Consider the following 24,861-nt stretch of genomic DNA (forward strand, 5'->3'; position numbering starts at 1 on the left):
AATCCCTCATTGCCCATGAGTTGGTGAGCTGCCCACTTGAACCACTGCAGTTCATGTGATGTAGGTACACCCTTTAGAACCATAGAACCATTGAAATGTTACAGCACAGAAGGAGGCCATTCAACCCATCTTGTCCATGCCAGCCCGAGAACACCCAGGTGCCCTTTCTAATCCCACCTTCCTGCATCCGGCCCATAGCCCTGCAACTTACAGCACTTTAGGTGCAGATCCAGGTACTTTTTAAAAGAGTTTAAAGTTTCTGCCTCTACCACCAACTTGGGCAGCGAATTCCAGACACCCACTACCCTCTGCATAAAAAAGTTCTTCCTCATGTCCCCCCTACACCTTCTGCCACTTACCTTGAATGTATGTCCCCTGATTCTAGAATTCTCCATCAAGGGAAACAATTTTATCCTGTCCACTCTATCTATTCCCCTCATAATTGTGTACACCTCAATCAAGTCACCTCTCAGCCTTCTTTGTTCTAAGGAAAATAACCCCAACCTATCCAATCTCTCCTTGTAGCTACACTTTTCTAACCCTGCTGCTAGGGAGGTTCTTGCTAACCCAGTTTCTGACTTGACTGATTGGATGGAAGTATCATAGCCTGACTTTTTTTTCATTTGCTACCAGACAGCATTCAGTGTAATTTTAAAATTACAAATTTTAAATTCTCATCCATGTGTTCAAATCTGTTCGTGGCCTTGCCCCTCCCTATCTCTGTAACCTTCTCCAGTCCTATAGGCCTTGGGGATCTCTGTGCTGTTTCAATTCTGGCCTCTTGTACATCTCTGTCTTTAATCACTCCATCATTGGCAGCCGTGCCTTCAGCTGCCAAAGCCCTAAGCTCTGGAATCTCTCCCTTAACTCTCCAACTCTCTACTTCTCTTTCGTCCTTTAAAAAGACGTACCTTAAAACCTACCTCTTTGGTCAAATATTTGATTATCTGTCCTAATATCTCCTTGGCGTCTTGGTGTCAAATTTTGTTTGCTAACACTCCTGTTAAGTGTCTTGGGATGTTTTGCTACATTAAAGGTGTTATATAAATGCAAGTTGTGTATGTTGCAATTGAGGTGATTAACTTCAGTGGCTGCCTGCTTCATTGAGCTTTATTTTGGTAATGGAACAGGTTTCGATACTAATTTGAATCGGTGTTCTTGCTGGAATGGTTGAATCTTGAGGGTTTCTTGTTTCAAGCCAGAAGAGACGTGCTCGTACTTGATCCTGCTGCTGTCAAATGACTGACCAAAAGGCAGCTAGTTTAACATTGTGACCTGCTGCTATCCCTTTGGGTTTGAACCACAAGGCTATGTTGCAGCTATTCTAAGTAATATTTTAGTTCCAAATCCACTAGCTGTAATTACTTGTTGTATCTGGCCAGTAGGGTTAGCTCCAGTACTGTTAGATTAGTGGAGTCGACTTTGTTCAATGGTCTGTATAACATTACCCTCTCAATGCCTTCTCCAGGAAGAATATCAGTGGAATGCTAGTCATTATTTTAATATAACTACTGGATTAACTCATTCTCTAAAATAGCAACAAATGGAATTAGAGACAAACACATTAGTTGTGGTGCAGTTTCAGGATCAGGCAGGTTATTCCAACATTATTACACAGTTGTGGTGGGTTTAGATTATGTTATGAATTGTCCTCAATGTTTATGATGGACTCTGTGCCCCAAGATTATAATCTTACACAACTCCAGACATATGTCTGGCCATCCATCTTCTGATGTGCTTTGTTTTCCACCTCATGCCCTTGTCACTCAGTGCTCCAATCCTTTGTGTCAGATCCTTGCTTTGACCTTTGAGTGAAGTTCAGTCTCAACTGTAGTGGACCCCTTTGGAAATACCACAAGCTACAGCACAGTTTACATGTGTGAACAGCTTGCATCTCAGCAGTATACCTTGATACTTAGTGCAGGTAAGTGAAACTTAACCGTTTACCTATCCATAATTAATTAACATTGATGAAGTACTGAGATATTTCCCGCAGCAACAATTTAAATATGGGTTTATACTCAGAAAACACAGAACAAGATAGCCTGATAGAATGAGATTACAAAGTCCAAAATGTATGATCTTTATTGAGAGTGTATCAATTTTGATAAATAATAAACTTTAAAAATGTTTGCTTGATATTTAACCCTCATGGTTATACGAGATGAAATGTTTTGCTGGCTTTGAGTTGTTGCACTGTTTTAAGGTATACACAGGAACAAGCTGTAATCTCAGAGTATTGCCTGTTATAGGGTAACTCACTGTTACAGCAGCAAAGACAAGAGCAAATGGACCAGGGTCTTGTAAGGACCGCTACCTTAATGACTGAGTTTTATCTGTAGTGCACCTGCAGTGACAGTAAGGATACATAGTGTAACAGCAGTATGGATGCACACTGCTATTCCTGTTGAAGTGTAAATGCAGTCCGAATCTGATAGCCTTCAGAAGTGAGACTGCCTTACGGATATAGTCTTGCTCTACTTAGCTTTTGGGGCCAGTCAGGTCCATGGCTTCAGACTCACAATCTCAGGTTTAGTGACCCCGCAAGGTTGTTTCAACTGCACAGTTGCCAAGCATGGCAGTGGATTTGATGCAAGGGAGAAAATTTGAACTCCCAAGTGGGAAAGAGCAGCCAGTCCATTGGCATGTGACAGCGCAAGGCCAGGCTGCATTAATGACACTTTGAGCTACACAGCTCTGAACTGCCCGCTGCGAGTAAGGTAAATGACCATTGCTTTCCTAGTGCAGCTTGGAGGGGCACCGCTGCTCCCTCTGGTCCAACAGTAGAGAATTTACCATTTACCTCAAAAGTCTATTTTGGTTTCAACTGTTAGGATGTCATGCTTACCTCTGGGCAGAGCTTGTATCGATACCATCTTGATGCAGATTTATATAAATGCGTGAGGCCTCCAACTGACTCTGAATGGGCACTTTAGAGACATGAACGTATCAGCCGTTTTAAAATTTCAGCTGAGTTGGAATGGAGTAGTGGGTATTTCACCTGCTCCATTTTAACTGCTTCTCTACTTGATTTGGGAGTTAAAATTCCTATCATAGAATTGATTTTCTTGCAGTAGAATGCTATGTGTGTTAAAGCTGCTCCTGATTATCTCATTGAAATGATGGAAGTATAAAATTGTGAGGGAAATGGCAGTCTTTCTGGAGAACTCTTTCTCAAAATCTCTTTGGCTTCAGTGTTCACCCTTGCTGAACACTCATGGGCTACTGTGGAGAATTGTTCATGTTGTGAACTGAACCAACATGTTCCATTACTGGCAATAAAACTAATTTATGATGGGCCAAAGTCTGTCTGTGATGTTCAATGTCACATTAGCAAACCCCTGGTTTCTGTCTCTGGTAAAAATTGTTATCGTTGGCATTAAATTGTTTCTAAATATGATTTTCTTAAAAAACCATTTGCCCTCAAAATTTACGATGATTTTCATATGTTTTCAAACTGGGATCCACTGGACACCCAAATTGAAAGAGGATCCTCAAGATAATCAGATTTCTCCCAGTTCTCTGTACTTGATTCCTTGTATTTTATAGCTGTGACTATATTAAAACAATGTTTCTGCAACAAATAGCATTTTTTTCCTTTGGGTAGTTGACACTGCTTTTCAGTAGGTACTGTTGGGCATCCCTGTTGAGTGTGCCAATGTGTGCAGAGGCTGCAACTGCTCAAAGTGCAAAAACCGCTATATTAGACCCAATAATGTGTGTGTATATATCTATATATATAAAAAATATAATTCCCGCCCCCCCCCGCCCAACATTTTGATGCTGAATACTTGTTGTAGTTTATTCTAGGTTGAATCTCTTTTTACAACAACCAAATTCTTTGCTATGCGTCAGACTTGGCAAAAGTGACCAAATCAGCTGGCATTAAACCAGGCAGAACTGATACCCAACAAAGCTGCAAGATTTTGAATCAAGTTGATCTGCAACAGGCAGATTGTAGAAACTTGCCACTAGCAGCTTTGATAAGTTAAGTATCCTTTTCCTCGAATCATAGAACACAGGGGCCATTCTTCCTCATGTGCCTTTGCTGGCTTTCAGAAAGAGCCATCCAATTACTTCCACTCCCCTGCTTTTTCCCCATAACTTTGCAGATTTTTCTATTTTAACTATTTATCCAATTCCCTTTTTGAAAGTTATCATCAAATCTGCTTCCTTTCAGGCAGTGAATCCCATCTGCTTAGTAAAGATATTTCGCCTTGTCTCCCTTCCTAGCTATTTTTCCACTTATCTTAAATTGGTGTCCTCTGGTGGCCGAACATTCAGATTCTTCTTACTTTCTTAAAACTTAAGGGGCTTTTGTGGGCAGTGATAGGTTTTTTTCCCTAAGTTTCCTGCTGATGTATGACGTAATGTTGCTGTACCTTCCTTCCTGGAGACTCCATTGATTTTTGTTTCATTTATTGCGAAATGGGCCGACATCATAAGGTGGACAAATTAAGTCTTCTGTGGGGGAATATCCAGAGTAACGTATCGGGTGCGCACAGTATTGTTTCAGTTAAAATGTTGTCAGCTCTTTATCGTTGAATCTGTTGTGAAAATTGAAATCATCAATGATTCAGAAAATTGCCGGTCTGTCGGTCTATTCAGTGAAATAGTGTTATTGATATTGGAAATGTGGCATGTTTACTTGGAGCCAGTGATTGAGTTCCATTCTGTCTCCAAGGGACTGGGAGTCTTTTCTGAATGGTTTCTAGCTTTGATGGCAGAGAAGTGGGAGGTGTTGCCTTTAGCATGCCTGCCCGTGCAACGGAATTCATCTCTTTTTGCTTTGCTGCAAATTTGTAGAGTGCTAGAGCTGGCAACTCTAAATAGAAAATCCCGATAGACTACTGTTGCTTCTGTCTACGTTGAAGTTAATTTTAGGTGTCAGATATGGCTCAGTGTGCAGCACTCTGGCCTGAGTCAGAAGGTCATAAGTTCAAGTCGTACTCCAGAGACCTGAGCACATAATCCTGGACAGCACTCCCAGGGCAATATTTAGGGGTGCTACACTGTTGGAGGTGCTGTCTTTTGATTGAAATATTAAGCAGAGGCCATCTCTCTCTTTCTCACATTGCTGTAAAAGATCCCGTGGCTCTATTTTAAAGAAGAACAGGAGATTTGTCCCAGGGGAGTCCTAGGCAATATTTATTATCTCAAACAACATCATTAAAAAAAAACAGGTTATCTGATCATGTAAATAGGAAAAGACTATTTCTATTGGTTGGTGCATTGGTAATTATAGAGCACAAATTCAAGGTTGTCACCAGAAGGAAAAGGACAGAAATTAGAAGATTTTTTCTGCGTAGGAACATGTTATACATGGGATGCCCTAATTGAAACACAATGTGAGAGTGTGTCTTGAAAATGTGCTTTATGTTAAATAATGAATTTAATCCAGGCTGGAAACCCAATTGAACATTCCTTAAAAACAAAGACTAAAGTCAACTTGAGCTTGAAGCCAAGGTTGCCATCCAGTTTGCAGCACTGTGCCTTTCACATTCCAACCCATTGATATGGAGACACCATGCTGCAAAGACCCATCAAAGACAATGACTAGGGGAATATGTGTGAACCTCATATCCTGTCCCCATTAAGGCCTGAGGTATTCAACTGGTGGAGACGAACCATGAAACCTAATCGCTTGAACAATGGGACCTTAGCTAAGATGGGGGTTCCCATACATGAACAGATTAAGTTACACTAGTAGCGACTATGTTTGAATCACTGAGTGTCAGTACAGGCTCACTCTTTGTGTGTTTAAGTTTTAGCTTTCTCTGCAGTGAGAGGGTCAAGGATATCACTGAGTGGCTGCAGGACATTCTAGAGGGGGAGGGCAAACAGACAGAGATCGTAGTACGTATTGGTATTAATGACATAGGCAGAAAGAGGGATGAGGCCCTGCAAGCAGAATTTGGGGAGCTAGGAAGCAGATTAAAAAACAGGACCTCAAAGGTAGTGATCTCTGGATTACTTCCGGTGCCACGCGCTAGTGAGTATAGAAATAGGGGGTTAGTCCAGATGAATTTGTGGCTGCAGAGATGGTGCAGGAGGGAGGGCTTTAGAGTTCTGGGACATTGGGACCATTTCTGGGGGCAGTGGGACCTGTACAAGGTGGGATGGGTTGCACCTGAACCAGAATGGGACCAATATCCTTGCGGGGAGGTTTGCTAGTGCTATTGGGGAGGGTTCAAACTAACTTGGCAGGGGGATGGGATCCTGAGAGGAGGTTCAGCAGGGGGAGATGTACAGCCAAAATTAGAGGAGAGAGCAAGTGAGTCTGGAAGGCATAGAAATTATAGGCCAGTTAAGGCACAAGGGAGTTTGGCAAGTTTGGATGGTATTTATTTTTACACAAGGAGCCTGACAAATAAGGCAGATGAGTTGAGGGCATAAATTAACACATGATGTCATTGCTGTCACAGGAACATGGTTGAGACAGGGGCAAGATTGGCAGCTCAGTATTCCAGGATATAGGGTCTTCAGGTGAGACAGGGAAGGAGGTAAAAGAGGAGGGGGTATCACAATATTTATCAAGGAATCAATTACAGTAGTAAGAAGGGATGACATCTTAGAAGGCTTCTCAAATAAAGCCATATGGTTAGGTCTTAAAAGGAAAAACGGAGCAATCACATTGCTGGGGGTGTACTATAGGCCCACAAACAGTCAAAGAGAAATAGAAGAGCAGATATGTAGGCAAATTTCAGAGAAGTGTAAAAATAATAGGGTAGTAATAGTGGGGGTTTCAACTTCCCGAACATGAACTGGGTTTGTCATAGTGTGATAGGTTTAGAGGGAGCGGAATTCTTAAAATGCATCCAGGAGAGCTTTTTAAGCCAGTATATAGAAGCTCTTATAAGAGAGGGGGTGGTCCTGGGCTTAATTTTAGGGAATGAAGCCAGGCACGTGGTTGAGGTATCAGTGGGGGTTATTTTGCAGATAATGATCATAACTCCATTAGATTCAAGATTGTTATGGAAAAGGACAAGGGTGGACCAGAAATCAGAGATATGATTTGGCCAGAGTAGACTGGGAGCAGCTACTTTTAGGTAAACCTGCTTCACAGTAGTGGGACTCATTCAAAAAGGAAAGAGGGAGAGTACAGGGTCAACATATTCCAGTAAAGATAAAGGGTGGGACCAATAAACCCAGGGAACCCTGAATGTCAAGGGATATACAGGATTGGATAAAGAGAAAAAGGGAGGCTTACAGCAGATACCGAGGGCTCAAAACAGCAGAAGCATTAGGGAGGTACAGAATGTGTGGGGGGGAGAACTTAAATAGGAAATTAGGAGAGCAAAAAGGGGGCATGAAAAAACATTGGCAGGTAAAATAAAGTAAAATTCAAAGTTATTTTACAAGTACGTTAAGAGTAAGAGGGTAACTAGGGAAAGAGTAGGGCCCATTAAGAACCATAGTGGTAATTTGTGTGTGGAGCTCAAAGACGTAGGTAGGGTTCTAAATGAATACTTTGTGTCATTGTTCACAAGTGAGAGGGGCGGCGTGGGTATGGAAATCAGGTAGAAGGATATAATTAACTGTGATATAATTAAAGAAATTAGCATAGAAAGGGAGGAGGTTCTAACTGGTCTGGCAAGCTTAAAAGTCGATAAATCTCCAGGCCCGGGTGAAATGTATCCCAGGATGTTGAGCGAGGCAAGGGAGCAGATAGCAGAGGTGCTGGCAATAATTTTCAATACCTCTCTGACCACTGGAGAGGTGCCAGAGGACTGGAGGACAGCCAATGCCGGACCGTTATTCAAGAAGGGAGGAAGGGATAAACCAGGGAACGACAGGCCACTCAGTCTAACCTCAGTAGTGGGGAAACTATTGGGAGCAATTCTGAGGGACAGAATTAACCTACGCTTGGAGAGGCAGGGAGTAATCAAGGGCAGTCAGCATAGTTTTATTAAGGAGAGCTCATGTCTGACCAATTTGATTGAATTTTTCGAAGAGGTGACCAGGTGTGTAGATGAGGACAATGCATTTGATGTAGCCTATTTGGACTTCAGCAAGGCTTTTGATAAGTTCCCGCATGGGAGACTGATGACAAAGGTAAGAGCCCATGAGATCCAAGGCAGTTTGGCACATTGGATCCAGAATTGGCTGAGTGGCAGGAAGCAGAGGGTGATGGTCGAGGGGTGTTTTTGTGACTGGATGCCTCTGTCCAGGGGGGTTCCACAGGGATTGGTGTTGGGTCCCTTGCTGTTTGTGGTACATATAAATGCTTTAGACTTGAATGTAGGAGGGTTGATCAGTAAGTTTGCGGATGACACAAAAATTGGTGGGGTGATAAATAGTGAGGAGGATAGCCTTAGATTACAGGAGGGTATAGATGGGCTGATCAGTGGCAAGTGGAATTTAATCCGGATAAGTGTGAGGTGATGTCCTTGGGCAGCACAAACAAAACACGGGAATGCACGATGAATGGTAGGACCCTGGGAAGTACCGAGGATCAGAGGGACCTTGGTGTGCATGTCCATGGTCCCTTAAGGTAGTGGGACAGGTAGGTAAGGTGGTTAAGAAAGCATACGTGTTACTCACCTTTATTAGCTGAGGCATCGAATATAAGAGCAGAGAGGTTATGTTGGAACTGTATAAAACGCTGGTTAGGCCATAGCTAGAATATTGCGTGCAGTTCTGGAATCCACACTATAGAAAGGGTGTGATTGCACTAGAGAGAGTGCAGAGGAGATTTACCAGGATGTTGCCTGGGCTGAAGAGTTTTAATTATGAAGAGAGATTGGATTCACTGGGTTATTTTCCTAGTAGAAGAGGAGATTGAGGGGGGACATGATTGAGGTGTATAAAATTATAAGGGGCATAGATAGGGTAGACAGGAAGGAACTTTTCCCCTTGGTGGAGGGATCAATAATCAGGGGACGTAGATTTAAGGTTAGGGGCAGGAGGTTTAGATGGGTTGTGAGGAAGAATTTTTTCACCCAGAGGGTGGTGGGAATCTGGAACTCACTGTGTGAAAGGGCAGTAGAGGCAGAAACCCTCATAACATTTAAGAAGTATTTGGATGTGCACTTGCGAAGCCATGGCATACAAGGCTATGGGCCTAGTGCTGGAAAATGGGATTAGAATAGTTAGATACTTGTTTGACTGGTGCAGACTCGATGGGCTGAAGGGCCTTTTTCTGTGCTGTAGATCTCAATGATTCTATGACTCTCAGACAAGCTGAGGACAGCTGAGGCGCTATGAGAGAAGACCGAATCAGGTCCCTCCTTCCTCCCTCTCTAACCTAAATTGCAAGCTTTTGAACTCTGCTGACCGTGACTACCCAGGGACGTCCCTGCTGCAGACAGAGACTTCTTAAACAAAATCAACTCCGCACTATCGTTTACAGAAGGACAGTTAAATCAGCCAGCTATTTCTTTAAGACACATCTATGAGGGAAACAGGAAGACCATCGAATTCATCCTAAAGCCAACCAAGTCATTGAACTACAGACCATGTACAGACCCTTTATTCTTACCCAATCTGTCATCTGTGTGGTGTGTGTGTGTGTCTGTGGTGTGTGTGTGCGTGTGGTCTGTGTATGTGTGTGTGTGTGAGTGAGATAGAGAGTCGATGTATTTTGTTATTTTTACTTATAGTTAGATTGGTTTAAATACAATACAGCTAGGCTCTTTCTTTGTTAAACTCAAGAAAACCTATCTGGTTCTTTTATGATCACAGTGCATAAACAGTTAAACACTCAGAGAATTGGCAAGTATATCCTTTTCACAAGTTGCAGTCAAACAAGGAGTGGGAAAAGAGGTAGCCATTTGACTTAATCGTAACAGTCAAATTCACGATGGTTTTTAAAGAAGTGAAGAATATTTGAAAAAAAAAATGAAAGCTGTGTGGCTTCAACAGTGATCTTCTTTCCATCATAAGACCAGAAGTAGGGATGTTCACTGATGATTGCACAATGTTCATTGCACATTTGTGACTCCTCAGATACTGAAGCAGCCCATGTCCAGATGCAGTAAGACCTGGACAATATCCAGGCTTGGGCTGACAAGTGACATTCCCGCCACACAAGTGCCAGGCAATGACCATCTCCAACAAGAGAGAATTAACCATTTCCCTGTTGACATTCATTGGCATTACCATCACTGAATCCCCCACTATCAAGATCCTGGGGGTTACCACTGACCAGAAACTGAACTGGACTAGCCATATAAATACTGTGGCTATAAGAGCAGGTCAGAGGTTAGGAATCCTGAAACGAGTAACTCACCTCCTGACTCCCCAAGGCCTGTCCACCATCTACAAGCACAAGTCAGGACTGGGATGGGATACTATCCACTTGCTTGGATGCGTGCAGCTCCAGCACTCAAGAAGCTTGTCACTGTCCAGGACAAAGCACTCCGCATGATTGGCACTCTATCCACAAACATTCGCTCTCTCCACCACTGACGAACAGTGGCAGCAGTATGTATCATCTACAGAACGCATTGCAGAAACTCACCAAGGCTCCTTAGGCAGCAGCTTCCAACTCCATGACTGCTCCCATCAAGAAGGACAAGGACAGCAGATACATGGGAACACCACCATCCTGGAAGATCCCCTCCAAGCCACTCACCATTCTGACTTGGAAATATATCGCCATTCCTTCACTGTCGCTGGGTCAAAACCAGAGAATCACAGAATCACACAGTGCAGAAGAGGCTCTTCAGCCCATTGAGTCTGCACTGACACATGAGAAACACCTGACCTACCATTTACCAGCACTTGGCCCATAGCCTTGAATGCTATGACGTGTCAAGTGCTCATCCAGGTACTTTTTAAAGGATGTGAGGCAACCTGCCTCCACCACCCTCCCAGGCAGCGCATTCTAGAACGTCACCACCCTCTGGGTAAAAAAGCTTTTCCTCACATCCCCCCTAAACCTCCGGGGGAACAGTGAGGTTGAGCATCTTGGGCTACAGGAAGATTAACACATCCTGGAACTCCCTCCTTAACATCACTGTGGATGTACATACACAACAGGGATTGCAGTGGTTCAAGAAGGCAGCTCACCAGCATCTTCTCAAGGGCAATTCGAAATGAGCAATAACTGTTGGCCTAGCCAATAATGCCTGTATCCCATAAATTAATAAAGCAAAAAGTACTACTCATCAGCAAAGTGATGGAAGGGGTCATCGACAGTGCTGTCAAGCTGCAGTTATCAGCAGTAACCTGCTCACTGATGCTCAGTTTGAGTTCCGCCAGGGCCACTCAGCTCCTGACCTCATTTACAGCCTTGGACAAAATATGGACAAAAGAGCTGAACTCAAGAGGTGAGGTGAGAGTGATAACCCTTGACATCAAGGCAGCGTTTGACCGAGTGTGGCATTAAGGAGGCCTAGCAAAACTGAAGTCAGTGGGAATTGGGGAAAACTCTCCATTGGTTGGAGCCGTACCCAGCTCAAAGGAAAATGGTTGTGGTTGTTGGATGTCAGCTATCTCATTTCCAAAACATTGCTGTTCTTCAGGGTAGTGTCCTGGGCCCAACCATTTCAGCTGCTTCCTCCATCACCTTCCGTCTATCATAACGTCAGAAGTAGGGATATTCGCTGATGATTGCACAATGTCCAGTACCATTTGCGACTCCTCAGATACTGAAGCATTCCATTCCCATATGCAGCGAGTCTGGACAACATTCAGCCTTGAGCTGATAAGTGGCAAGTAACATTCCTGCCATACAAGTGCCAGGCAATCACCATCTCTAACAAGAAAAAATCTAACCATCTCCTCTTGACATTCAATGGCATTACCGTCACTGAATCCGCCACAATCAACATCCTGGGGGTTACCATTGACCAGAAACTGAACTGGATCAGTCATATAAATACTGTGGCTACAAGAACAGGTCAGAGGCTGGGAATTCCATAGCGAGTAACTCATCTTCTCATGTGCCAATGCTTGTCCATCATCTGCAAGATACAAGTCAGGAGTGTGATGGAATACCCTCCACTTGCCTGGGTGAGTGCAGCTCCATCAACACTTGGGAAGCTCGACACCATCCAGGACAAAACAGCTTGCTTGATTGGCACCCCATCCACGCCTTAAACATTCGCTCCCTCCACCGATGCACAGTGGCAGCAATAGGTACTACCTACAAGATGCACTGCAGCAACTCACCAAGGCTTCTTCGACGGCACTCTCCAAACCACGACTTTTATCTCCTAGAAGGATAAAGGCAACAAATGCATGGGAACGCCACCACCTGAAAGCTCCCCTTGAAACCACTCTCAGTCCTGACTTGGAGCTATATCACCCTTCCTTCAGTGTCGCTGGGTCAAAATCTTGAACTCTCTTCCTAAAAGCACTGTGCGTGTACCAACACCAGGGGGACGGCAGTGGTTCAAGAAGGCAGCTCATCACCACCTTTTCAAAGACAATTAGGAAAGGGCAGTAAGTGCTGGCCTAGCCAGCGACGCCCACATCCCGTGAATGAAGAAATAAAAAAAATTTCAGAGACAGCATAAGCACAATGGACTGAATGATCTCGCAGTATGCTATTATGCAGCAAATTATGACATAGAACCCACTGCCTGCAAAGGTGGTGGAAGCTATTTCAATAATGATTTTTAAAAGGGAATTGGATAATGCTTAAAAGAGAAAGTTACCTGGTGTTTGGGGAACGTGCAGACCAAGTAGGACTAATTGGATAGCTCTTTCAAAGGGCCACCACATTCATACATTCGTATGATCCTTCATGATTCTGAAATCCAAAATGTGGTTGGAAATTTGGGTACCAGCGGGCCAGTGTGATGTTGGGATTGATTTGCATGTGTAAGCGTTTATCTTATCTCCCTTGTGTGCCTTTTGGCTGCTCCCATATATTGTACGGACATGGTATTCTTATGCCACTTACCATGAGTAGCCCCTCATATACTGCAATGGTGTGCATTTCTATCATATGTTGGCTTTTCTGGACCATGGAAGCATCTGAAGAATTGTGTAAAATTGAAAAACTACTGTTCCTCGAGAGTAAGTTATATGCTGTGGCTCTGTTTTTGGTTCTTGTTGAGGAACCTATGTAAAGGGCCAAGGCTCATGGTATTTAATATCGCCAAGAGGGAAATCAGAATGTGTGGTTTGAAACCACCTATCTTGGGTCTAAAAGCCTAGAAGTTACATAAGGGAGGGAAGACAAAGGAAGCCAAGGAGCTCCACGGTACTGGGAGTGATGGAGCTAGAGCCAAAGGATAAGACTGGTTTCATAGCATCAGGAACTGAGGATATTCCAGTGGCCCTTATTCTCACAGCTTGATGAGACACTGGATGGAATTTTATGCTCCCCCCCCCCCCACCCCCGCCCCCACTGGAACATGCCAGAATGGGCTTAAACAGCACTGGTGGCGTTTTGGTCATCTGCCCACCTCCACTGGTATTTTGCTGACAGCGGGAGGAGGCGTCGGGCAACCTGCCTGTCGTTGGACTGATTGAGGTACTTAAGTGGGTTAACTCTATGGTCTTGTGGGCTCAGGGATGGGGTTCTTCCCTGTTTGGGCACTATGTGTCCAATGGCGACGCCTCTCCCACATTATTACCCTCTCTTACATTCCCTCCTGATCCCACCCCACTTGCTGGGACCTGCCAGCCTGGCCCCAGCTAAAACTCCCCACTCTCCTTGTTATCAGACTGCAGTGACAAACCCTCTTTGGGACCGCCTGCAGTTCCAGTGTGGCCATCGCTCCTGGAGTTGCTCCTGGGACTAGAGAGCAGCTGGCCATTTGATTGATCGAAAGCTCTTGGATGTTGGACTTTTCTCAAATGGGGAGTGGCTTTGCCCTGAACTAATTAATGACCCAACAGCCTTAGAATAATAAAATATGCAAGTTGCGATTCCCCAGCCATGTGAGGCAGTTCGCTCTCAACTTTTCAACCTGGGGAACAGGGCCATCGCCTCCATGTAAGATTTTGGCATTAAACTGCCTGCCCTCCCATGTCACTATTTCGAAGAAGAACTTGGGAGTTTTCCCCAGTGTCCTGGTCGATACTTAGCCCTAACCAACATAATCAAAACAGACTATCTGATCATTATCACTTTGATTTTCACTTTTTACAATTCAACAATGACTACATATATTAAAAAAAAGGTACTTCATTGGCTGTAAAGCACTTTGGGATGTCCTGAGGTTATGAAGGATGCTAGCGAAGGATGCTGAAGTGCAACTTTTTTTTATGAAAGGATCACCTACCTTCATCACAGACATTTTTTAATAGGAAAAATAAGCAAGCTATCCTGCCAGATGCTCATGAAAAGGTACAGATGAGGTAATATCTGTGTGGCAGATTTTTAAAAAATGTATTCTTTCATGGGATGTGGGCATCGCTGGCAAGGCCAGCATTTGTCGCCCATCCTTAATTGATCTTGATTTGAGTGGCTTGCTAGGCCATTTCAGAGGGCAGCTAAGAGTCAACTGTATTACTGAATGGCATACAGAGACTTGTGTCTTACCAATATGGTGACACAGTGCCCATTGGCATGAGGCACCTGCTGTCTGATGCATCTTTTTCAATCCAAGATCTGCATTTATTAATTTCTTTACAGCCCTTTACTTATAGGACAGCAAAACTGAATTAACTTCTTTTCCCCTGCCACTCTGACTACCTTTCTTCATTTTGATTATTTGCCTTGGTCGATATAATTTTCAAAAACATCCCTTTTCACTGAGAATCCAAGCCACATTACATGGGTTAGGACCATTTTTGTATAAACTTAGTTATTTAAAGATTGATAGGCGGGTCTGATTTCTGAGAAACAGTTTTTTCCCCCTGTTGCTTATTTTTTTAAAGCAGAAATTTGAAGTTACAAGGGGGAGTAAAAAAAAGCCCAGAACTGCAGACCAGAACAACAAAATGTATGACTCAAGATCATAACAAAGAAATGAATAAATTCAGGGGAAATCATATATTCTCAGAAGTGAGGATTGCCCAGTAACCTGTGACTGACGCAGTCTCAAGTGAGGGTGGTTTTTTTTGAGTGAAGGACAGAAACCTTATTTGGGAGTTATTGTGTTTTCTTTTCTCTCCTCTCAAAGTTTGACTATCCTTCCAAGGGCACTAGTCGACCTTCTGCGCATGATAGAAATTGAGTTAGAAGCTGTCATTGTAGAGGGACCCAGCATTTGGTCAGCTGTCCTAATGTCTCCTCCTAATGGCTTGTTGACAAGTTTTTATTTGGCTGATAACACTCCTTTGAACTGCCTTCGGGTGCTTTTCTACATTAAAGGCACTATATAAAAATGCAAGATGCCATTGCTGTTGTGATCGGATCTTTATCTGCTGACCTTTTAAACTTTCAGTTAGTAGAGTGGAATTCTCCACTGATATTGTGAATTGTTTGGTTAGTCATATACCGTGTAGATCTCTATCTAACCTTGTACCTTTTGGCACACTTGGAGACACACCACAAAGGGTGTTTAGGTGAATGGTAAACACAAGTAGGTAATGGTCTTCTTTGGAGTTTATTGCATCATTTTAGGGCAAAGTCGAGGATAGTTTGCTTTGCTGCTGAAGCTTGATGCCTGTATTAGAAGATGCTCTATTGTGTAACTGACAAATATATCATACATAAATCAGCTTTTAGCTCATATGATGCTGGAAATCCAAAACAAAAACAAGTTCTGTTGAAGGGTCATGAGGACTCGAAATGTCAACTTTGTTTTTCTCCGCCGATGCTGTTGAGTTTTTCCAGGTAATTTTGTTTTTGGTTCAGCCTTTAGCTCAGCTGGTCGAACTAAAGTGCCTTAGGTTTTGACATTCTCTGAATTGTTTGAGACCAATGAATCTTAGAATCTTATACCATAGGAGGAGGCCATTTGGCCTGTCATATCTATGCTGGCTCTTTGAAAGAACTATCTAATTTAGCCCCACATCCCAGCTATTTCCTCATAACCCTGCAAATTAGCCCTCTTCATGTACGTGTCCAATTGTCTTTTGAAAATTCCTATGGAATCTGCTTCCAGCATCCTTTCAGTTGGTGCAAAGCTCTCTTCGAGTTTTTGCCTTGCATGCTGCAACCCATGGCTAACATTCACTCAGTTACGATGGCATAATATGCTGTTTTCATTACTCAATGAATCAGTTATTCTTTTGAGTAGCTGAATGATGCTGAGTCTTGCCAGCTTTGAAATGCTCTTGGAAATTCATCGCCCAAATATCTTAAAGAAATCATGAGGTGGGCAGAAATTAAATGGTGTTGCTAGGCTGTTTACTTCATTATTCCTGGGTTGGAAAGAGTACTTATTAAAATAATTTTCTTGGATCTGCCACAACTAATAGACAAAATACCACAAGCCTCAAGTAGAGAATGTGTTAGAACCACATAGGTTCCATTCTGCTTTGAATTTTGCCATGCGTAGTCATCAATTGGTGATTTCTCATAGATGTCTGAGTGCAGAAGACCTTTCATTGACACCAATTGCTTATGGAACAATTCTAGAATTATGCTTCTATTGCAATACTCAAAAGGCCATTCCAAGTGTTAATCACTCTTTGCAAGTACTTTGAATTGTGGCCCTTTACATAATTAGTTTACATTCGCAGCAGACATATCATGGCCACTACCCGTGATAAAAAAAATAAAGATTTATTGAATTTAGGCTATCATTTTAATGGTTCTGTTTATAGGGATAGAATGTTCTTTCATCGTTGCTGGGTCAAATTCCTGGACCTCCTTACCTAAAGCACGATGGTTGTACCTTCACCGCATGGACAGAGCGTTTCAGGAAAGCAGCTCAGCACCATCTTCTCATGGGCAACTAGGGATAGGCAATAAATGCTGGCCTTGCCAGCAACATCCATATCCTGACAATGAATTAAAAATAATCTTTAATTAAATTAATTACTAACAACAGAGCTGTTCTTTCAACACAGAGTCCAAGTGAAACTCGTCACCTTTCTGTAGCTCCTCTAATGTAAGAGGTGCTTTCCAAATGTATTTCGGTGAGCAAATTTAAATTAAGAAGGGGTGACCTCAAGCTTGGTTGAATTTTGAGAAGGGTCAACAGCAGGGATTCCCAGAGAAAAGGGTTTAGGGAAATTGCTAGAATCTGTAGTAGGATGACGAGAGAGGGGTGAATGTACAAAGGGCTAGATAAAAATGACTGAAGGGCATGATAGGAGGATAATAAGACTGGAGGAGGTTGTAGAGGTAGAGAGGTGTGAGGACATGGAGGGATAAGGTTGTTGGGAGGTTTAAAGATGAAGACAAGAAGTTTACATTTAATATGCTCATTTTAATATCACTCACTTGCTGCTGAAACCCTCATCCATGCCTTTGTTACCCTTAGATTTGACTACTGAACTCTGCTGTCTGGCCTCCCATCATCCATCTGCTATTATCTTGAACCTATGTAAAACTCTACTGCATGTTTCCAAACTTGCACCAAGTCCAGTTCACCCTTCACCTTGTGCTCTCTGACCAACATTGGCTCCCAGTCCAGCAATGACTTGATTTTCAAAATTCTCATTCTTGTTCTCAAATCCTTTCATGTCCTTGTCCCTTTTTATCTCTATAATCTCTTGCAGCCCCATGAAGCTCCAAGAAATCTCTGCACTCCTTCAATTCTGACCACTTCAACATCCCCTGCTCTACTATTGGCCGATGTGCTTTCACTCTTAGCCTGTTAGCCTCTCTCTCATTTATGACACTCCTTAATACATATCTCTTCAACCAAGGCTTTGGTGAACTGTCTTAACATCTCCTTCATGGCTTGTTGTCAAATTTTGTTTGATAATTCTCCTGTGAAGCAGCGTGAGACGTTTTACAATCATAAATTCACTAATACAAGCGAGGACAGGGGTAACAGGATATGAGCAACTGGAAGGTGGGAGGTAGAGGAAGATAAAAATAAGAGAGAGGTTTTTCTTCTCTCTCTCTCCTGTCTTTGTCAATTTTGCATTGACATGAGCCTGGGAACTTGGCAATGCTTGATTGGAGAATGATGGGGCTCTGATGCCTATTGATACTGCTACCCATGGACTTAAACTATAGAGTGTGGGATGGACAACCGAGAGGCCAAGAAACACTTGAGCAGGTAATTATCGGTTCTCATTGTTAATTGTGAAGCATTTTGATATTATTCAATTGAAATAACTTCCTCACATGTGGTAGGAAGTAGATGTAGTACATATCACGCAAAATTACTGAGGGTATTCATCAGCTAGAAACTATTACAGAAGTTGTTCCAATATAGCTGAGTTATGTTTAGAGAATTGTGAGCAGTGTGCTGGTCTGAGTTCCTTTTCCAACAACACTTCCTCAGATCCCTCGGTTGAAAATGCCTCTTCCACATGTCAAAGCCGGTTACATCATACCTGTCTGTTTCCTACACATGTCGCCTGTGTTTTCCAGCTATGGCATTTTGTTGGGGTTCTCAGTGAGATCCCTGCTCCCAGGTGAGTTTCGCCGTCTGACGGTATTTATGATTTCTGCCACAAGTAGCCATAGGCGCCCTGTAGTATAACAGAACGCTATGTGAAATAGGTATTCAAAGAGTATGGGTGCAGCTTCCACATGCCTGAGCTTGGAAGGGATGGCCTGGAATTTCCAGTGCTCTCTGCTGTGCTCTTGAAAAGACTCATCACAAGCAATGAAGCCTGGGTAGTCATAGTTGAACAGGAAGTGTTGTAACAATGCCTGGGCAGCTTCCTCTCAATCCTGTTACCTAGAGCTCAGCATGTTTAGGTTTAAGGTAACTCTGAACAGCAAATGGCAGGCACAGCAACAAAAACCAGGGTAAGGTTACTGTATGTACCTTTTTCTATTTTAGGTGTCATTTAGCGCAATCTTTTATGACTATTGGGAATTTTTAGTTGTACGCATTCTTGGCGAGCTGCCATAGGTAAGTCTGTGGCAGATAATTGAAAGTTTTCAGCAGAACTTCTGCTTTTACAAAGAATAGCAGTGACCAGAAGGAGGAACTTGGATTTTCATTAAATAATCCAAATCTTTTTTTAAATTAATGGGTTTGTGCTGTTCTTCTGGTTGTTTTAGAAACACAATGGAAAGTAGTTGAAAGTATGTTGATTATTTTCACTGGGCAAATGGAGAATGGTTAAGAGTAAGTTTTGCAATAGTACTATGATGGTCTCATCAACTATGTTGTGCCCTTGTTTTATAAATTTTTATAAATGTAAACAGCTGTGACAGATTTGTTGAATCTTTATGTTTAAATTGCATGTGCTGCAAGATAGATGGGGTAGCTGGGTTTTGAAGCTGGCTTTATGGGAAACTGATTTAATGCTCATGCGCTTGAAGTGGTATGTTTTGTGAAACGTAATAGCCCTCTTTCATTTTTGAAAATCGTCATCAGTTTCCAGCCACTTTACCCTGCAAAAGTGATCAAGGTATCTACAACCCAAATGAATATCAGGACTATATTCTCTGGAGTTTAGAAGAATGACATGTGATATCATTGAAACACATAAAACTCTTCCAGGACTTGACCAGGTGGATGTTGAGAGGCTGTTTCCGTGGGTGGAGAGCCTAGGACTAGGTCATAGTCGCAGAATAAGGTGACAGCCGTTTAGGACTGAGATAGGGAGAAATTTCTTCACTTGGGGGTTTGTGAATCTTTGCAATTCTCTTACCCCAGAGGCTGTGGAGGCTTAATCGATGAGTATATTCAAAAGAGAGATTGCTAGATTTTGGACATTAAGGGAATCAAGGGATATGGGGATTGGACAGGGAAGTGGAATTGAGGTAGAAGATCAGCCATGATCCTATTCAATGGTAGAGAAGGCTTGATTGTGAAAATAATCAACATACTTCTTTTCTTCTTATCTTGTTGTTCAAATTGGGGAATTCACAAACAGACTGAAGTCTCTTGAAGAAGTTCTGGCTTTGTGTCCCTGCTCTTGTGCATAAAAGATGACTGAAATTTATTTTAACTTGTATAATTAAAGAAGAGGTAGATAGGCCAGAGGAATAATTTCATCCTGAACAAGTGTTTGAGGGAATAGGTTTAAGGTATGTGATCAATGCCTTGCTATTGTTTGAAGAGAGGGCAAAACTCCATCAGGTATGTAATCTTTCCCCCATAATCAGCACTAAGAAATAAAGGGATATTGCAAGTTAAACCTGATTTTTAAAAATAATTTGATTTTATACTCAGCAAAATTACTGTTGATAGTTGTACTTTTGTTTAGATTAAAATTGATTAAACATTAGAGCCTTGGCGTTCTTGGTAATACATGACTCCCTGAACTCTGCAGGCACGCACTGAATTGTGTGCCAGTGTGCAGGAGACTACCTTTGCTTGCTAGCTGGTCTTCCTGAATTTATCATTATTCGATGACATTGACTTTCTCAGAAGAAAGTTAAAAGCTCATCATTTCATGTTGTCATTAGTGGCCTTTTGTACCTGTTGAAGCATCTTCGTTCCCACAACTGAAGACTTGACCGTTTTTTTTTTAAATCTCTGCGGTGATCATGTGTACTATTCTATTCTAGAACCTTATAGTTTTCATTTAATCCTCTGACAGTTTTTGGGATGCATATAGTAAAGTGATTTATCTCAACATGCCTCCCCAATGGCTAAGTGACAGTATCCACTGAGGAGCTTAGCCATGCACACCAGGCAGGTGCCAAACCCTATGCTTAAGTCTGTACTCATTTAGCTGAGCTCAGCCTAGACATTAGGCTGTTCCTGATTGCAATTCATTTGAATCCACCTGCACAAACTGTGCACATCTGGTCATCAGTTGCGCTACAACGTGTTACCTCTCGAAATGACTATACTAACACTCTCCTGGCCGCCCTCCCATCTTCCACCCTACATAATAAACTTGAACTCATCCAAAACTCCATTGTCCTTATTCTAACTCGCACCCAATCCCATTCACCCATTAACCCTGCACTTAATGATGTCCTATTAGCTTCCAATGTGGCAACAATTTAAAATTTTTTTTTTGTTCCCAAATCCTTCCATGGCCTTACCTCTCCCTATCTCTGTTACCTCCTTCAGCCTCTTAATTCTGGCCACTTGAACATCTTTGACTTTAATTTCTCCACTATTGGCAACTGTGCCTTCAATTGCCTGGACTCTAAGCTCTGGAATTTTCTCTCTAAATTTCTTTGCCTTTCTCTCCTTTGCAACACTCCTTAAAACATACCAACCAATCTTTTGGTCATCTGTCCTAATATCTCCTTATATGGCTCACTGTCAAATTTTGAGTGACAGCATTTCTGTGAAGTGCCTAGTGGCTTTAGCTATGTTAAAGAAGTTGTGTAAATGCAATGTGTTATTGACGTACAAGGATAATGGCTACATAGATAAAATGTTACTGTTTTTAAAAAAAACACACAGGCAAACTTCATCAGAGCTCCTCCTTTGTGACACCACACTGTGATGCACTGAGCTCTTGGTACCCAATGACACTGTTGCTACATTTATATTGGGGGATGTAGAGTGCCGAGCGTCACAGAACAATTTCCCGTCAGGCACCTAGTCATATTATCAATAGCTACTGAAATTCACTTGTGTAACACAGCCCTAGGCTTGACATTAAGATTTGTCATCTAATTGCCTAGTAGGGCGAGAAGTTCTTTCCATTTACCTGCCCGAACAAGACTTTTCAACATTTGTATCTCACCGCCTTCAGAAATGATTTTCTATCAGTATTGGATGTTCTAAAGGATATTGTATTATGTGCTGGGCTGCAGGACATTTCTGCACGTGAATATTATCGTAAATTAAAAGCGTTTTGACAGTATTAAAATTTGGTTTTGACGCGGGTGTGGAAACGTGCTCGAGAGGCAAGCATTTTTCATTCACGTTTAAAGAACGTTTTGTCTTTTTTAACCTTACTCAAAATGGTTTAACATCACATCAAAACTCTGCTGGTGAAAAGTCGTTTTAGTTAACCTATCCTAATCTTAACTTTTTTTCACTGATGGCAATAGGAATTGGTTCGGGACATTTGTCTGCAGTTGTAGCCCTTGTGTTCATGAGTCTGCAGGTCGTAGGCTGAAGCTCAGCTTCAGAGCTTGAGCATATAATCTAGACTAGCAGTTCATTGCAGTGCTGACGGAGTACTGTATTGGGGTGGCTTTCTTGTTGAGATGACAGATGGTGAATGTAAAACATCCCATGACACAAGAAGAGCTGTGGGCCGGGTGGTGGGTTCTCCCTGTGTCTTCAACAAACACTTGTCTCCCAACCCACTTTACTAAAACAGATTGAACTGGTTATTTATTGTCTGGGTGTTTATGGCCACTTTCTATAAGCAAGTAGTTTTCAGTTTAAAAGAAGTTAAGTGAGGTGCTTTGGGATATCCCGAGGACATGAACGATGTTATTTAGCCACAGGTACTTTGAGATCCAGAGGAGATCAAGTTAGTTAGAGAAGATAAAGATAAAACAGATATGTTGTGTGCAGGATAATTTATATCTCGCTGGTTTGAACAACCTCAAAAACTCCTGAATAGATGACTCAGATGATTTAAATTGCTGTAACATACTTGTTCATTATGCATTTCACTTTAAGATTGCAACCATTGTATGCTGTATGGTAATGCTGACCTTATTTACATTTTTAATTTTCTTTGCAAGTTACCCCATATATTGGCAGGTCAGTGCCCACTGATTGTCCAAGCAGTGAAGGTGTTCCGTGAATTAAGTGGGAGCTGGTTCATCTCACTCCCAGCTGTAAAGGTACAGCAGTTTGAGCCAGTGTTAATACCTGAAGGCTAGCCCCAGGTAGTTTTTTTTGTGAATTGTACTTCACTGTATTTCATTGTTTGGAGTTGGTCTCTGCAGTACTGGGCCAATGATATAGGTTTGCAAAGTTTCAATGAATAATTTAATTGGTCATGGAGTACCTGGCTGAAATGTCCAGGTTCTTTCCTCTTCCTCTTCATGTTGACCAGTCATCACTCAAGATGCAACTGCAACTGAGGAGGAGGGTTTAGCTGCTGCTGGGATGTTAGGTGGCACATTTTACCTCAAGGGGCTAATTTGGACCATGCCCTTTTGTTTGGCATTTTATTCAGTGATCACTCACTGCCTAATTAGGGCTCACAGAAACTTGGAAGTCTTCACTATCTGACTGGGATTTGAGTGGGGATTGCTACGTGCTACAGAACAGAGCCCCACTGTGAAATTTTTGTTTGTGTTTTAACGGATACAGTTTACACCCTCTGCATGTTCATTAATCTCTTTCTTTCTTTCTTTGTCCATGCAGGTATGGCCTCACAAGTTTTGGTCTGCCCACCACACATTTATCAAACACAGACAAGTGCCTTTTGTAGTGTGAAGAAACTGAAAGTCGAGCCAAGTAGTTGCGCATACCATGAGAGAACTTGTCCGCGGACTTACATAAACGGACGGAACCTTGGAGTTGCCCACCCGTCTCACGTGGTTAACTCTTCCTTTCAGCTGAAGAACTCCATTGGGAGACCTCGTGGACAGAACATTTTGGTGGCAGCGAGTGCCATTACATTGAACCCATCTTGTGCCGCCAGGGTCACAGCAGCGCAGGCGCCGCAGCAGCCTCTGGCAGTGGCACCCCAGGGCGAGAGGCCAGGCAGCAGTCTAACATCGCTGGAGAGCTACCAGAGATGCGGACTGAAGAGAAAAAGTGAGGAGCTGGACAACCGAGGTAGCGCCATGCAGATTGTGGATGAGCTTTCTATAATGCCGGCCATGTTGCAGACAGGCGTGGGGAATCCAGTCACAGTGGTGACCACTGCCTCAAAACAGAATAGTGCAAGTGGTGATGGCGATTACCATCTGATGCAGCACGAAGTGCTGTGTTCGATGAAGAACACCTACGAGGTCCTCGACTTTCTCGGACGTGGGACTTTTGGTCAGGTGGTGAAATGTTGGAAGCGGGGAACGAATGAGATAGTGGCGATAAAGATTTTAAAAAACCACCCCTCTTATGCACGGCAGGGGCAAATTGAAGTCAGTATCCTGGCACGACTGAGCAATGAAAATGCGGATGAGTTTAACTTTGTGCGTGCCTATGAGTGCTTTCAGCATCGGAATCATACATGTTTGGTGTTTGAGATGTTGGAACAGAACTTATATGACTTTCTAAAGCAGAACAAGTTTAGTCCATTGCCCCTAAAGGTGATCAGGCCAATCCTACAGCAAGTGGCCACTGCACTGAATAAACTAAAGAGCCTTGGTTTAATCCACGCGGACCTCAAACCGGAGAATATCATGCTGGTTGATCCCATCCGGCAGCCTTACAGGGTGAAAGTAATTGACTTTGGATCAGCCAGCCATGTGTCCAAAGCCGTGTGTTCAACGTATTTGCAGTCGAGGTACTACAGGTGAGTGAATGTGTCTGTGTGGAGCCGCAGCTGACGGAACCAGGAACCGTGGGTAGAAAGATTTTTCTTCATGTTACGAGCGAAACACGTTAAAAGAGTTTGAAAGCTTGCAGATGTAGTTTTATAACCACTGTGTGATTCCAAGAGAAAAAAAGAATGGGATGGCTAAATGGCACACTGCATTTTGTGAGGATTTTGAGTGAAATTTGTCCTGAGCTTGCAATGGTCCTTCAGTTTGATTGGGGTTGCACTCATCTTTTCTTGCACACTGCTGCAGCAATTGATTTGGAAGCAATACATTTTTTCCCCATGTTTATGCATGCCAAGTTTGAATTTCCTAATAGCAGCTGGAGGATTCCTTATTTTTGGATTGTTGTTTATCCCTTAAACAGTGGGTGAATTTGAAAATGCAGTGTTCCTGTGATGTATTTCTATTGAGAAGGACTGCACTTTGGCATCATACAGACCAGAAGGCCCAGGATTGCATTAAATAAGCTGATTTTAAGCAGGTAGCCCAGCCACAATTCTGGAATTCACACCTTTGGGTGGGGAAGGGTGGGGGATGTGGGTGGAGGTGAAAATTGAACCCAC

General features: G+C 42.7%; 1 protein-coding gene across 3 annotated transcripts in view; it reads left to right on the forward strand.

Moving 5' to 3' along the window:
- hipk3a (homeodomain interacting protein kinase 3a) overlaps positions 1-24,861 on the forward strand; it is a 243,971-nt gene that overhangs the window by 52,136 nt on the left and 166,974 nt on the right. For all 3 annotated transcript variants that reach the window (XM_041197023.1, XM_041197026.1, XM_041197024.1), the window contains one exon: positions 23,175-24,270. In XM_041197023.1, coding sequence (XP_041052957.1) covers positions 23,175-24,270 — 1,096 coding nt within the window. The remainder of the gene's footprint in view (positions 1-23,174; positions 24,271-24,861) is intronic.

The sequence above is a fragment of the Carcharodon carcharias genome, chromosome 10 (genome assembly GCF_017639515.1).
Source record: "Carcharodon carcharias isolate sCarCar2 chromosome 10, sCarCar2.pri, whole genome shotgun sequence".
Lineage (NCBI taxonomy): Eukaryota > Metazoa > Chordata > Chondrichthyes > Lamniformes > Lamnidae > Carcharodon > Carcharodon carcharias.